This window comes from Drosophila innubila, assembly GCF_004354385.1.
Source record: "Drosophila innubila isolate TH190305 chromosome 2R unlocalized genomic scaffold, UK_Dinn_1.0 1_C_2R, whole genome shotgun sequence".
Lineage (NCBI taxonomy): Eukaryota > Metazoa > Arthropoda > Insecta > Diptera > Drosophilidae > Drosophila > Drosophila innubila.
Window position 1 is genome coordinate 21684710 of NW_022995374.1, and position 14911 is coordinate 21699620.

Below are 14911 nucleotides of genomic sequence, written 5' to 3' on the forward strand. Positions count from 1 at the left end.
ACAAAATTTTCTAAAATTCAAAATAGTATTAAAAGAAATAAATTTAAATTTTAGTTTATTAAAATTTTAAAATAGAAAAGTCTAAAATTGAACAGACATTGTATGCCACACAGATGCAAACATATGCTTCAATTTATAGACAAACTGAAAAAAATGCTGTTTGTTTTGGGAAGAGGAGGAGATGGAGATGAAGATGGAGACGGAACGCAACGCAGTTGTAACTGTTCGAGTCAGATCATTAATCAAGTAATCTGCTGCAAATCTTGCACATACTCGTATACTTGTATTTGACTTGAACTTAAATGCTTAGCGCAGCTCAAATGCCAGTCAGCAAGAGCTAAAACAAGAGACCCAAAAACGGAAAACGGAAACGGAAATGTAACCAGAGCATAATAAATGCTATTTTCGCTGTGTGTGTGTGTGTGTGTGTGTGTTTGAGAGACGGAGAATTGTCATTGTAATAGTAATTTATTGTTGCAAAAACTTTGCCTGCCGCCAGTCGTTGTCGCTGTCGAAGGCGTTGCAAATGCGAGTGCGAGTAAAAAGTGATGAGAAAAGGGAGAGAGCGAGAGAGAGAGACAGAAAAAAAAATAGAGAAGAAAATCCGCAAAGCATTTGACATTTGACATATGCGAGTCGTTTGACATACAAGCAAATTACATGGAACTATTTGTCTTGTTTGTTTAAATCGCATAAGCCTGAAGTGCCATTGTGACCACAAGCTGAAACAGGGCCGTATTGTGCTGCTGACCAGGCCAAAATACCAGAAACTGGCACAAATCAGCTACTAACACTAACACTGCGTGCAAAGGGGCGTATGAGTGATGTACTTGCAAATGAATTGTAGTCAAAAAATGAAGCGGCTATTAAAATCTCTGATATTACCAGCAAGCGAGCTATAGCAAGAGAAAGAGCGAGAGCGAGAGAGACGAAGAAAGAGACAGAGAGAGAGAGAGAGGAGTAGAGGAATAGAGGGAGATGGGCAGCGTGAGAGGTTTACTTTAGTTTTTGGCAGCTTTTGCTGTTGGCCCAGAAAAACTTTCGATGTGGCTTTGCCTTAAATGTTGCTGTTGTTGTTGTTGTTGTCGTTGTTGTTGTGGTGCGAATGCTGCATATTGTGTGTAATTTCGACTGCATTTTGCATTAAGTAAAATGTTTTAATTAAAATTGAAAAACTTTTCCAATTAAAGCGCAGCACAACAACTACTTGTACCACAAATATTATCAATGCCATCCCACAGCCCGAAACGATAAACGCAACAACAACAATTGCAAATACACAAATGTCCTTTGCAAAAATAATAATAATTATTATTATAATAGTTAGGAATGGCTAATGCAATGCAAATTAAATTGAATTTAGAGAGTGAATCGCTTTTGCCTTGCAAAACACTTGCAAATAAAAGGCTAATTCATTAGCTGCTAGCGCCAAGTTTGCCATCAACTTGGCTATAATTTCGTTTGTGAACATGTTTAACTTTTGCAACTGTAACTGAAATGCAGCTAATTGGCTAAGGGACCCGGAAAAGAAGTTTTTCCGGCAGGCAACTTAAAACCGCTCTGCGCTCAAACGTAGGCAATACATTTTCCTTACTTTAAGTTGCCCATAAATAACGGGGCCAACAACAGCAGCTGGAGTGGGTTTGTGCCTGTAACTGTAACAGAAACTGTACCTGTACCTGGCCCAGAGTCATTGCAAATTGCATCAATAATAATAATAATAAAAATAATCATATATGCAAGCACTTTTCTCTTCTCTTTTTTTTTTTTTTAAATATGCACTCTGAATGCGCTGCAATGTATTCAAAAGGGAATGAGTCTCAACGTGAGTTTGAGCCTGTGCCAGGGGCAAAGTTCCACGTGGCCGTCTTTTGCAATTGCAATCACTCACCTGGCCTCACACAGATTGAGTTTATGTGCTCGCTGTGTCGTTCATGTGATTAAGAGCCCAGAACGGGAAGCTTGAAAAGGCTGAGCAGCTCAGCTCTGCGGTCATAATGCTGCATATTTCATAGCGACTGCAAATTGCGAGGAGGAAACTGCGCTTTCATTGCAATTAAGCCGCGCTCTGCAACCCCAACCAGGTCTTGATAATGAAAAAGAAAACATCACGGAAGAGCCACCCAGTCGGTCCACGCAGCGTGTGGCACATTAAATTGCACAATCTGTGGCTCTGTGGCAACCTTGCCGTTCTGCCTCTCCTTGGTGTGTTTCATTCAGTGATTGAAAATGCTATGCTACATCAGAGTATTTGTGCTACAAAGCAGAGCAGAAGAGCAACCGTTTGGTTTTTGTGCTCTCTGCTGTGCTTCAGAGCCGATCGAAATCAGAGCAATAGCGGCAGCAAAAAAACAAGAATTATTTTAAAAAAAAGTTGAGAACTAACACTATCAGTATAGGTATAATAAAATCGCCTAATTATTATGAATTTTATATGTAAAGAATTGAATAATTGAGCTTTTAATTTTTATTAATTAACGTGAAATTATCAACTCGTCTGTTACAATAGTCTGATTGAATCTTACAGAGATACATTTATAACATCTTTTACTACAAATCAAATTGGATTTCCTATAATAATCTATTGATCCTCCGATTCAACAGATGATAAAAACTTTGATTTATTTAATTTAATTGAAAAATCCTAAAAAATCAAAAAGCTCGCAATTTTAAAATCAAGTTGGGCTACGGTATCTCTTATATATAAAGATTTAATCAAATATAATTTGAATATAAGCTATAATCTTCACCGATTTTCATCAACAATGCTGAAAAAGATTACATATAAGCAGTTAAATGGAGGAACCCGGCTATAAAGATTCAACATAATGTAATTCTTAATTCTGACTGTAAATATTGGAAAATGACTAAATGTTCAATCACAGGACTATAGAAAGCTTTTTATTTCCAAAGAAATCTTGGCTTGTGACTCATTAAATTAGTTTTCACTGTAGCTGAGTGTAGTAATACAAAAAATTGATAACATTTTTGCTTGGGTTTTGGATCTTAACAGTTTATGTTTGCCAAAGTGTAAAATATGATATAGCCAAATAAATTTTGGATGTTGGTTAAATTATGGATACAGTGAACTGTCATTATCGTAGTTTTTAATGTAAATGTGTTTTGTAAGAAAATTGCTACACAATTGGCTTAGTAAGCTAAAAACTAATTTGCACTTAGAATTAACTGAAATGTATTGAAAATTTGTCAGTTATTCGTTAGCTGCACCAGCGGCGCCTCAATATATATGTCCATACTTCATCCCGGTTGATTACTGTGTGTAGTCAGTGTCGCCCTTGAAGTAATGTATGCAGGCCAGCACAGTGTCTAGCAGATACAGTGCTCCCTCGATAACGCACAACGATCCCAAGGCAATTCCCGAGTTGCCATAGACTATGTCACCCTTAAAGTTATGCAATGCCACGCCTCCAACGGCAAGCCACATGAAGGTGCCCACCACATTCATAATGGTGTCACACAGTTCTCTGGGGAATGTATTGATTAGAATTGGGACTTTACTAGAATATCGATGACTTACCCCTTGTGCTTTGTGGTGCCAAAGGTAATCGTGTGGCAACCCGTGTATATAAAGAATCCAACCATTACTCCAGAGGCAACAATTTCCAGATCGACGCTGTTTCCTTCGATCCGGTTCCAAGTGCCGCCAATGCCAAGAAATTTGCCAACATTTCCCCAGCGATACAGAAAGATGACAACCAAGTTAATTATCTGTAAGACATAGCACAAGCAATTAGAAATTCTGATTGAGTCATATTCGATCCATTGTAATGATCAGTCTTGGTGTAGCCCAGCCCTGAAAAGCTTTAGCTTTAGTGGCGCATTTCACGATCCGATTCACGAATTTTTTTGTGATTTCCATGCGTATGAGTAATATTACTAATACTTTGTCCATATTGATAAGACGACAACCTTATTTCAGACACACTAGTCGCCTTATTGCTCAACATTTTCAATGGAAAACTGGCCAATTTGATTGGAATTGGAAATGGAATACAGGACATACCAGCTTGAGAGCTTTGATGAAGATCGAACCAATTGTTTCCACAGATACCATTTTGATAGCTTTATTAATATTCACACACGCACACACACTGCAAATAACTATTGATCTATTCGTTTTTTATTCGTTTTCGTATTCGTTATCGTTGTCGCCGCCTCAAGTGAACGCCTAAAACTGAAGGCAACTTGGAAATAAGCAGTGATAAAAAAGGCTATGCTACATCAGGTTATTTTTTTTTGGCTGCCGCTATTGCTCTGATTTCGATCGGCTCTGAAGCACAGCAGAGAGCACAAAAACAAAACGGTTGCTCTTCTGCTCTGCTTTGTAGCACAGAACGTCGGAGTACTGAGTAATCCTGGTTTTTTTTGTGGGATTACTCAGTACTCCGACGTTCTGCAAAGCAAACAGAAGAGAAGAGCAACTTTTAATGCTCTCTGCTGTGCTTCAGAGCCGATCGAAATCAGAGCAATAGCGACAGCAGAGCAATATTTTTATTGAAATTGCTGCTATGTAGCAGCAAATGCAAACACTGGTTTCATTATTATTTTGCATGTGGCACAAGGACATTTCTATAAGCCAAATTATATTTAATGCCAACTAACTGGGTTATCTATTCTACCTGCTATTTAACTGTCTTCAAATGTTCTGAACTTGGCTCTCAACTTTACCATTAACTTGCGAGTATGAAAGTTATCTCACATTGCATTTACATTAGCATAAATGTTACTCGCATGCCTCTCAGGTACTCAACCAAACTCGAAGTGACGTTTAAGCTGCAACTAACTAAACTTTTAATAAGCATTCAAGTCGCTTAAACGGTATAAAGTTCTTCACACTTCACATACTCGTACCAAAACTATGTTCATGGGGTATAACAAACAAATAGAAATATTTATTTTTGATTGCTTATTTTATTAGTAATAAATGGAATATCATTGTCGAATTTAGTGCATATATTTAAATATATTTTATTGCAATCCCTGAAACTACATTACTGCATATATAATTATTCCCATATATATAACGCGTATATTCTAGTCGAACACAACCTCTCTTTTTCTTTCTTACTCTCTCTCTTCTCTATGAGCCGGTCTTTAATTCACCTGAGGCACTTGACCCTGTTGCCTGCTCCAACTTGCTCTTCAATTAGCACAGTTTAACCAGAGCAGCTACTCGTAATGTCCTGCATATGTATGAGTGTACATAGGGATATGTATTGTGCATATATATATATATATATAGATAAAGCGCAGGGTATTTATTCCATATTCATATGTGCGGTTGGATTTGAATATCCAGTGCACTTCGAGTTGGTCAAGAGCACCGCAATGTAGTTGTAGTTGTATTTCTTGTTGTTGAACGAAAGTAATGTATGATATGGGGGAATCTTGTGAAGGAGCTTACCATGGCTTAGAAGGAATCACGAATCTGCGCTTGTATTTCGTGATTCAGTTGGCCATTTATCAGCCATGAAAGAGCGTTGAAAGTTTGGCGAGTAAGTGTGTTTTTTTTTGGTAACGGGTTTAGCGGATTTGGCTTGAAGAGGCAACGCATTGCACTTTTTGGGCTGCAGCAGCGTTCAGATTTATTGCATTCAACTTTCGTGTGACTTTCACAAGAAACTTTTATGTCTCGAAAACTTTTCAAGTTTACTTAAGAAACAAAAGTTTCGCCCGCTTTGCTTTTCATTTTCCTTCTATTCCTTTTTTTTTAGCCTTTCTTGTCGTTTTCCAAAACGAATTTATTGCCAAAAATCTTCGAGTTGCATGTGTGTGTTTGTGTGTGTATTTATGTGTGCAAAGCTCAAAGCCTAAAATGAAGTGTTGGTAATAATGTATAAATTATGCGCATTAATTTTTAAGCGTTTACCGCACTAAATCATCGAGCACTCAAACATGGTATAAACAAAATGTCTGCGTCTTTAGTTTTGGGGTCCTAAATACGAGAATGCGAGCGATGTTTACAAAGCAAGCAAATAAAGTGCTCCTTATGCTTTACGGCTGAAAATATTTTGCATTTTTTTATTTCCACGCATAGTCTTCGAGCTACCCTCGCATGTGTGTCTGCAACTTACCCAGAAAGTTGTCTATTTTTCACGCCATTAACGACGCCAAGTAAAGCTCATTATGAAGATGATAATAATGGGCTTGCATGTTGCTCCGATCCCATTGCGGTTTTATATTCATTTATTTTCGGCGCCGCCATGTTCGGCGTCTGCTTCCGCCGGAAGTAAACAAGCGCACACTCGATTGCCGTCAACTAAAGAGAACGTGTTGTAGTTGTTGCTGGTGTTGTTGTTTTTATATTGTTGCCGTAGTCATTGTCCACCATAAATCATTTGATTTTGGACGCGTGAAAGTCGACTTCCTTTTGGCATTGGCTAATGAACGCCGCATATCATATCGAATGCTGTGAAAAATATCGATTATCAATAAATTGAGCTGTTGTGCCGTATCGAGTCTGTGGCACGTATTTCATGTCAAAACCCACAAAAACCGAGAGCCGAAAACCCAAGCAGAAAAACCAGCACATTCATAACTCAAAAACTCGCATTAGAATTATTAAAATGCCTGCTGTGGTTTCTTCCGCATGGCAGACATATCGCATCTCCCATCTCGTATCTACTCGAATATATGCCACATACATACGTGTATATATATAACATAAAATACTTACTACATACTAATACTATCATATATATATATGTGGCATTTCAGTTGGCTGACTGCGCCATTTAGCAAATTGAAAATATTGCCACTGGCTGCTGTGGGAAGCATCCGAAACGAAACCAAATATAAAGGAAAAACGTAACCAAAACGGAATCTCCGGCAGCAGCAGCAGTAGAAAAATGAGTGCTACACGTCGCATTTATGCCAAATAAAATCAATAGCAAAAGTAGCACACAAATGTGAGAGGCTTTTACATTTGAATTATTAGCAGGACCCAAATATTTTTATGGCAAATATACGTTTTTTTTTTACATTATTCTCCTCTACTCCTCAAATGAAATGAAACGAAATGAGTGAGAGTTCTTTTTTCAAATGCGCAGCATACAAAATGTGTTGCATACTTTGCGGCTGCACATTTAATCAGAATACGCCACCAATTTTAAAATCATTGCATACTTTTGGGCGTACTCTTAAAACATTTCAAAGTATTATGTAAATAAATGGCCCATTTAAGTGCATGTAGGTGCACCAGGTTTTAGACACTTATTCTTTTCAGCTCGTCTATTATTCTAGCCATTCAAACATCTTGAGAACCTTTTCAAATGAATAAAATTTAGAAATTGAATGCTTTTACACTAAAAAGTCGACTATATTATTGTATATATTTAATTTAATTTAATTAGATTAGTATTAAAATAAAGACTGAAATATGTATTCAATTTCATATAAAAGACGTCTTTGCTTATAGAAATCATGAGGTATGTCTGCATTCGTTTTGTACTCAAAATCAATTAACCTGAATCATTTATTCTAATAAAATAATTGTTGGCAATTTGGGTGGATTCGCTTGTTAATGAGAATTTATTGGCAATAGCATAAATTTGTTTAAATTGGCTTACAGACCATTTCAATTTGCTGTTTATTGCTGTTGCCGTTTTGGGGCTTCATCGATACAATAACCAATAAGCAATGCCAGTTGCAAGTGGAGCCACAAACGTGGGCAGCAGTTATGAGTATAGCTCCAAAGCCATTTAAATGCAGGAAATTGAATTTTCAAACGAACCTTTTGAGCGTTTAATGGCAATGGAAACTGTGACGTGACGTGATGTGATTTGATGTGAATGATATGAATCAATGCGAATATAAAATGTTAACTGAAGGGACACACTGCAACAAGCTATTCAGTCGATTGACCTGAGGCATGTTGCAAGCTCGTTGCCATTTCTATTTAATAATAAAAGAAGAAGCGAAACACAACTCACAGCTCAAGTGTGAAGTGCGATGTTGGAAAATGGCCATATTGTATGTTAGTATTATATGCGATGTTTGCGCTGTCGGCTGCAATTTCCTGTTGCCACACGTCTGTCAAGCGGAAATTATGGCACGCCCATTTTAATCATTCGTCATTTCCGGCGGCGCGTGTGCAATGCCAGTTGCTTGACATAAATACCCAAAGCTCCACTGAGTTTGAGTGCCAACACTTCAAAGTATTAACTATTTTATGTAAGGGAGGTGAATTGTAAATGAACCAGGGGATTAAGCAGAAGATGGGGAAATGCCACATTATGTCAAAGTTTAGGAACTTACCTGCTTACCTTGTTGGCCTGTTGGTCAAAAGTGCAATCCATGCCCGGCACTAATTGCACTCTGCTCTGCTGCATCATGAGGGGGCAGCATAAGAATCCTGCTGAAAGGGAGCGGGACGGGGGATGTGGCCGCTAAGTAGGCAACGCCACACGACAAATTCCGTTGGCACAGAAAACCACGCGAAAATTTATGGTTTCAATTAAAAGTTTCACCATTTCCGTTCATTTGCGGCACAAACAAGCAGCCAGCGGCTGCCCAATTCAGCATAGGCGTCGCCCACTATAGGGGGGCGTGGCACAGTTGGTGGCCTCAACGCAATAAGGTAATGAGCTTTAGTCAACCTCCCTCTCCAGCCCCCGTCAGCCTGGACCGTGACCAGGACGCTGGGTACAACAAAAAGCATGAAAAACTTGTTACTTTTTCAGCGCTTAGGAAATGGCAAAAGTTTTTCGCATCCGTTTTGTAATAAAATTATAATTTATTTTATATTTGTGCGTTTAAATGCCATTTCTATGGAAGCCAAAGTATGTTTTCAAGTTAGAGGCGTTCAAAAAGATTTTTAATGGCACAACTAGTCATTTTGCCATCTGATTGTGTTACTGAATCTGAATCTGATTCAGCCTAGTTTGATCATTAATTAATCTCTAAAAATAGACTGATGCTAATGTATATTTAATATCGAGGCATTTAAGGAAAACAGCCGCAACGCTCACAAGCTGTGGCAAGTGTCTAAGCCAATCAGTTTTGTGGCCAAGTAAATATTTTGTTAACATAATTGCATAAATCACAGTCAATTTTTCATATCACACGCTCCCATGCTATAATTTGTGTGTGTATGTGAGGGTGTGTGTGTGTGAGGGTGTGGATGTGTGACTTGGCCTCGGGGCCAGACGTTGGTGCAGGCGTTGGTAATAATGGCGCTTGTGTAAATAAACTGTCAGTTGATATGAATTCAACCATCACTCATACGCACCGTGGCATGATGGCCTTGTGGGAGTGACAGAGTGAGAGTGACAGAGTGAGAGTGAGAGAGAGAAAAGGAGGGAGTGTTTTGCCACTGGCTGAGATTGTGTATATGTGAGAGCAAATTACCACGCTCGTACGCACTTCTGACAACAACAACAGCAACAGGAGCTACATGAATGAACAGCTTGTTTGGGGGAAAGGGACAGACAAAAACAACAAACGAATTCTCGTTAGCTTCCGCTTCCGTTTTGCGCTTCGCTTTACCGCCTGTGCCATATGCAATCATAATGAAGACATTTCCGGCTCATTGGACGCCAAAGCAACAGCAATGTTAACTGAACTTCAGACTAATGAAGCCATCAATGCTGCACATTACACAAAATGCGCCAACTCTCATGTACATAATTGATGCAAATTATTGTTGTGTCTGTCTGGTCTTAACACTTGAATGCCGCCATGCAGTCTGAAAGTCTTTTGGTTTAACATATTTACATCACTTACAAAAGATATAAAGCAGTCAAAAAAATAATTGGCCATTGATTTTGCATGCAGATTGAATTGAGGTGCCACACATAACAATTGCCACTGCGGCAGACAATAAATACGAGTATTTGTACTTGCAGCATTCTCTTAGAAAAGTTGCGGCTCTGCAGCGCTTTAAAATTGATTTTCTTCGAGCGCTCCCAAATGTATGCTACACTTTTTGCTTGTCTTCCATGTGCCTTTTTGTTCCCAGCTACCAAACAGGACACGACAAATTGCTGGAAGCAGGAAAACTTATGCGCATTGGGCACAAGTCAAATTGCATTTAAAGTGACAAATGTGGCCGGCTTTACCGTTAGGTGTGGGGAGATTGACCAAAAAACGAAGCCAACAAACACGTGCTAAAATATTTCCTCAGCAAACAAACCCAAATGTCAGTTAACTTCCTTTCTTCCATTCACATTTCTTTCTCAACAGGAAGCGGGCATTTTTCATGCTTCGGTCTTTGGTCAGTTGCCTGCTGCTTCTACTTTTTCTTCAGCTACGCCCACACATACTCCTCCTCGAAGGCGTGGCCCTGGACGACCCGGCATTAGAATTTATCGCTGTCAGCACATGGAAGAGCGCCGTGTTTTCTCTTGGTGGTTTTTTGTTTTCGGCTCTGGCTTTTGTGCAAAAACTGTCGCCCTATCGTTACAAGCGAGTTGTGGGAGGGAAGGGGCAAGAGGAATTTAGGATCGCTTGGCAAAATGGGCCAACAAGGCGTTTCTAGCTGTTGTGTGGGTGTGAGAGTGTGTGACATGTGCACAGTTTGACTTGGGATATTCTATATCCAGCACAATTCCTAAATGGAGTTGATGCTGTGTCGAAATAAATATTGTCTGTTAAGTAAATGTTAAGTAAATGTAAAGATTCATTAAACATTTTATTAGATATAATATATTGTCTGTTAAGTAAATGTACAGATTCTTTAACATTTTATTAGACATGTAAATTCAATTTTCAGCTAAAGTTTATTCCATTTCATCCCAAAAATAATTAATATATGACTTCAAGAGAGCTTACAGAGTATCTCTTAGTATAGCAACCAATTGCTTTGCTAGACCATATTGCTGAAAGAAAGTAAATGGTATTGTGTCTTGGGAGAACAAGCAGTGCACCTTGAGACAGCTTGATTAATGGCATTGTTTGACTGTCAACAAGATCCATTTCAGCTTGACATTGATAAGCAGTCAAACCACCAGAACCACCAGAGCCACCATCATCCAGTAAGAAACGTATTTAAGACAACAACAATATCAAAGTGCTTTACATTTATAATAAACTGCTAAATATCTTAAGATGTTCCCCTTAGTCCAATATTCAACTCACAGTGCTCCAATTAACAGAGGATGTTGGCAAAACACTTAAGAACCGGCTGTTATATCATTTATCAGTCGTTTCACTGCAAAATAATTAGGCTTATTAACAGTGCGTGCAATGAGTATTCGTACTTGAAATTGTTATTGTTATTGTCGAGAAAAGTTGCGCCCGAAAACTGGAAATTAACTCAGAAATCTGTTGTGAGCTCATTGTCAGCATAAAAACTTTTTGCCACGTTCCCCTCACCCACCCCGCATCTCGTTCCTTTCCATACAGAAAAGTTGCCCAAATACAAAACTTTTTGAATGCAAAACTTTTGGGCGAGAATTACAATCGTGATAAAAATTATGAAAATATTTTTGGAATGTGCAACTTGCGACGTAGACGATGACGACGACGACAACTTGGTCATAAGCAGCAACAAATTTTCAGCTGCAACAAGCGGCAAGAAATTTATAAGTAAAGTGAAACTCCATTATGTAGTGCATGAATAGGACTGTTTTCAATCTTAACGCATTTAATTTTATATATTTGTGTAGCATAAATGATAACAACGAGTCTAAAAAAGACAAAATAATGCGCATACGCCACGTGCAACGTGCGCATCGCTTGCCTACCTGAAACCCTATAAGCTGCCAAGCTACACGTAAAAATTCAGAAATATTCAATTGAAAAACTTTTGTAATCAAACTATTGAAATTGTGCACACACACACATACACACAATCACATAGATTCACACTCAACTGCATCAAAACTATTTGCTGGGTAGGGAAAACTCATAAATCTAAGGCAAAAACTATTGGCAGTTGCACACAGCGAGCTTGGGGTTCGAATTTAGATGTGGATTTGCAATGTTAGCGAAACAATGCCAAAGTTATTTATTTATTTAAAACTCGCATTTCATTGTGCTACATTTACAATTGTTTCTCAATTCTTATATTGTCATTTTGACTTGTTCTTGTTTTGTTAGTTTATAGATTTTCAATATTATAATACTAATATGCATATTTGATAATAGTGTTATTGATATTTATATATTTACATATTTATTTTCTTATAATATATGCATATTTGAGTATTATTGATTTTTTTGAAAGTACTGTTTTTTTTATTTAATAATTGTTTTCTTTTTCTTTAAAATTTTTATATATTTTGCTTGTGATTTGCCCATGTTTACTAAGTTAGAATATTAAAATATGTATTTGATAATTGTACTATTTAAATGTCTTATGTGATGTACTCCTTTTTATTTTAGAATAGTTAATTACTGAATAACATATTTTTTGAAAACACCTAAATTTTTCTACAGTCCTCTTGACTTACCCTTTTTTTTGTTAGTTTATAGATTAACAATATTATAATATATATTTGATTTTAGTATTATTAGGTTTACTATGTATGGTACTTTTACTTTTTATCATAGACTAGATCTTGGCTGTAGATTTAATGGCATTCAAATCAAGCCCAAGATAAAACCAAAGACCAAAGCTAAGGCGTATCAAGTCTGTCGCAATATTTAAACGTCTGCTGTAAATATTTGATGCCTAATTGAATCATTCATTCAGTTGCTCATTGCTTGGGACACACACACACACACACACACACTGTCTAGCTGGCTGACTGACACGCCCACTGAGGCAATTGCCCCTTCGCTCAACGAGTTGATTTGAATAAATTTGAAATTCTGCTGAGTCTGCTCTGGAAGCATTTAACCGCCAGGCAACCATTCTGCCACTCTGCCATTCTGCCATTCTATCAGTTTGCCAGTTTGCCAGTTTGCCAGTTTAACAGTTTACCAGTTGGCCAGGCTGCCAGCCTTGTCTGCAATTTGTCTGTCAGCTGACGACATTTGGGCGTGGCAGAGGCTGTCTAGGGGAAAATATGCAGGAGGAAGTGGCATCGACTTGACTCTCAATTTAGCTGTTGCAACAGCTGCCTGCACTGCATTTTATGGCATACTTTGTGGCGCATTATGCGGCGCGCGACAAAACGAAAATTGTGCAAATTAGCGCTCGTCGTTTGCTTAACACTCATCAATATTTGCATTTCAATTAGCGACAATACGAGTATGGCAAACATGGCTTACATTTCCCCCAAAATGCGGCCAAATTGTAACTGCTTCCTTCCTCCCCATTCTTCAACGACTTTACACAAAATTCAGCATAAAAGTTGTTCAGTGTTCGATGTACGGTCTTTAGTTTGTCTGTTTGAGTAATCGATGTAATAATCGATGTCATAATTAACCATAAGTTAAGCCAAGCAGTGCCCTCGAGTTAAAATCTCTACAAATATTAACATATGTAATGCATTTATTGATTCCATCAATTAAAACCTTAGAGTAATTTAGGAAAATTTTTAAATACTGCTCTTACTGAGCTTAATTAAAGTTCTTGAAATATTTTATTGTTTTGATATATTTTTTGTATCTACTAATAAAAAATGTTTACAAATAAAGGTTACAAATACTCGCCTTAATTGTACTTAGTGTACAAAGCATATATTTGTACACTTATCAAATAAATGTAGAATTAAATTCTTTAATTTTCGAAAGTTTCTAAAATCGTTGCATGTATTCAGCAGCTTTCAATGTCCATTTTAAAATCAATTTGGCCCCAGCGATGTTTCAGAAGCTTTCAACACAAATTATTAAAAGTTGAGATTTTAAATTCACAATCTTTGTCTAGATTTTGTATGTCTCAATTAACTTTCATGTTAATCATAATTCAACTGCATTGAGCTTGAGTATTAATTACTTAATTCCTTAATGAACTAAGCTTCAATGCAACTCTGGTGTGAGGAGGCATTACTTAAGCTTCCATAATCAATACAAATTTGATGAGCTGCAGAGCATCGACATCGACAACGACATCGATATCAACATTGAAGGCGAAAGGCGGATGGAGCTCCATTCATTTTGTTAGCTATAAGTTTTTGGGCCAAAAGCAACTTTATCATAATGAACACCATCGAGAAGAGTATGAAAAAAACCAACTTTGTCATGTTTATGACACGCCCAGAATTGACGGCACTTCACATTGTAAGTGTTGGTAAGGGGGATGGGGATGGGAATGGGGATGCGGATGAGGATGAGGTTGAGAGGGTCTTGTCAAAAACAGCCGTTGGCAAGTTTTTGATGTGCTCGGGCCGCAGGACAATCTAATAAACGAGCAAAGCCAAAAGCTCGGCCAGGGAAAAACTTTCACTGACCTTTGTGGGGGGACTGCAGGAGGTACAACTGTGATGAAAAATATACCTTTGAAGGATTTACTTTCGTACACACACCAAGAAAAAGAGAGAGAGAGAGAAGGAGTCACACACACACACACACAAATTGGAATGAATAATAGAATATCATGAGGAAAAACAGCACAAATGAGCTTGGGTTGCTCCCAGCTGTTATTGTTGTTGTCTGTGGGTCTTTTGTTGGCAATTTCCTTGCTTTATTGACTCGACATTGACTCTCTGGGGTGTGCGTAAGCCAAACAAACAAACAAAGTGAGAAAAGTTGACACATACACTTACGAGATTAAAAAGAAAAAACAACCAAGGCGAAAAAATATTGTGAGTGAAAATAAAAATGAGGCAACAATATCCGCTGAGTTGGCCAAATTGAAAAGCCAACTCCAAGTTCCACCTGACCAGGATCTGTGGCAACAACAACAACTGTAGCATCTGGCCAACAACTTCTGTGCCGCATATCTAATGAGGTGTCGTAAGTTTCTGCCTCAGCAGTTTGACAGCTGTCCAGGGAGCACGCGAAGAGTTCCTTCCAATAGACGAATGGCTCTTCATAGTTACTTACTTACTTAGTTATTTTTGGT

At 37.9% G+C, this 14911-nt stretch overlaps 1 protein-coding gene across 1 annotated transcript; it reads right to left on the reverse strand.

Annotated features, from left to right (window-relative positions):
• Positions 1–2992: 2992 nt before the first annotated feature.
• Positions 2993–4186, reverse strand: LOC117784298 (protein snakeskin-like). The gene is made up of 3 exons (XM_034621997.1): positions 4025–4186; positions 3539–3729; positions 2993–3485 (listed from the first exon to the last, which is right to left on the reverse strand). The coding sequence occupies exons 1-3, from the start codon at positions 4073–4075 to the stop codon at positions 3272–3274; spliced, it is 456 nt and encodes a 151-aa protein (XP_034477888.1). The 5' UTR covers positions 4076–4186; the 3' UTR covers positions 2993–3271.
• Positions 4187–14911: the final 10725 nt, after the last annotated feature.

Excerpts from the sequence above, each read along its gene's own strand:
- LOC117784298 (XM_034621997.1), bottom strand. The coding sequence starts at position 4,075 with ATGGTATCTGTGGAAACAATTGGTTCGATCTTCATCAAAGCTCTCAAG. Across the intron at positions 3,730-4,024 it reads TCATCAAAGCTCTCAAGCTG|ATAATTAACTTGGTTGTCAT; the intron begins GTATGTCCTGTA and ends TATGTCTTACAG. Across the intron at positions 3,486-3,538 it reads GGCACCACAAAGCACAAGGG|AGAACTGTGTGACACCATTA; the intron begins GTAAGTCATCGA and ends TACATTCCCCAG.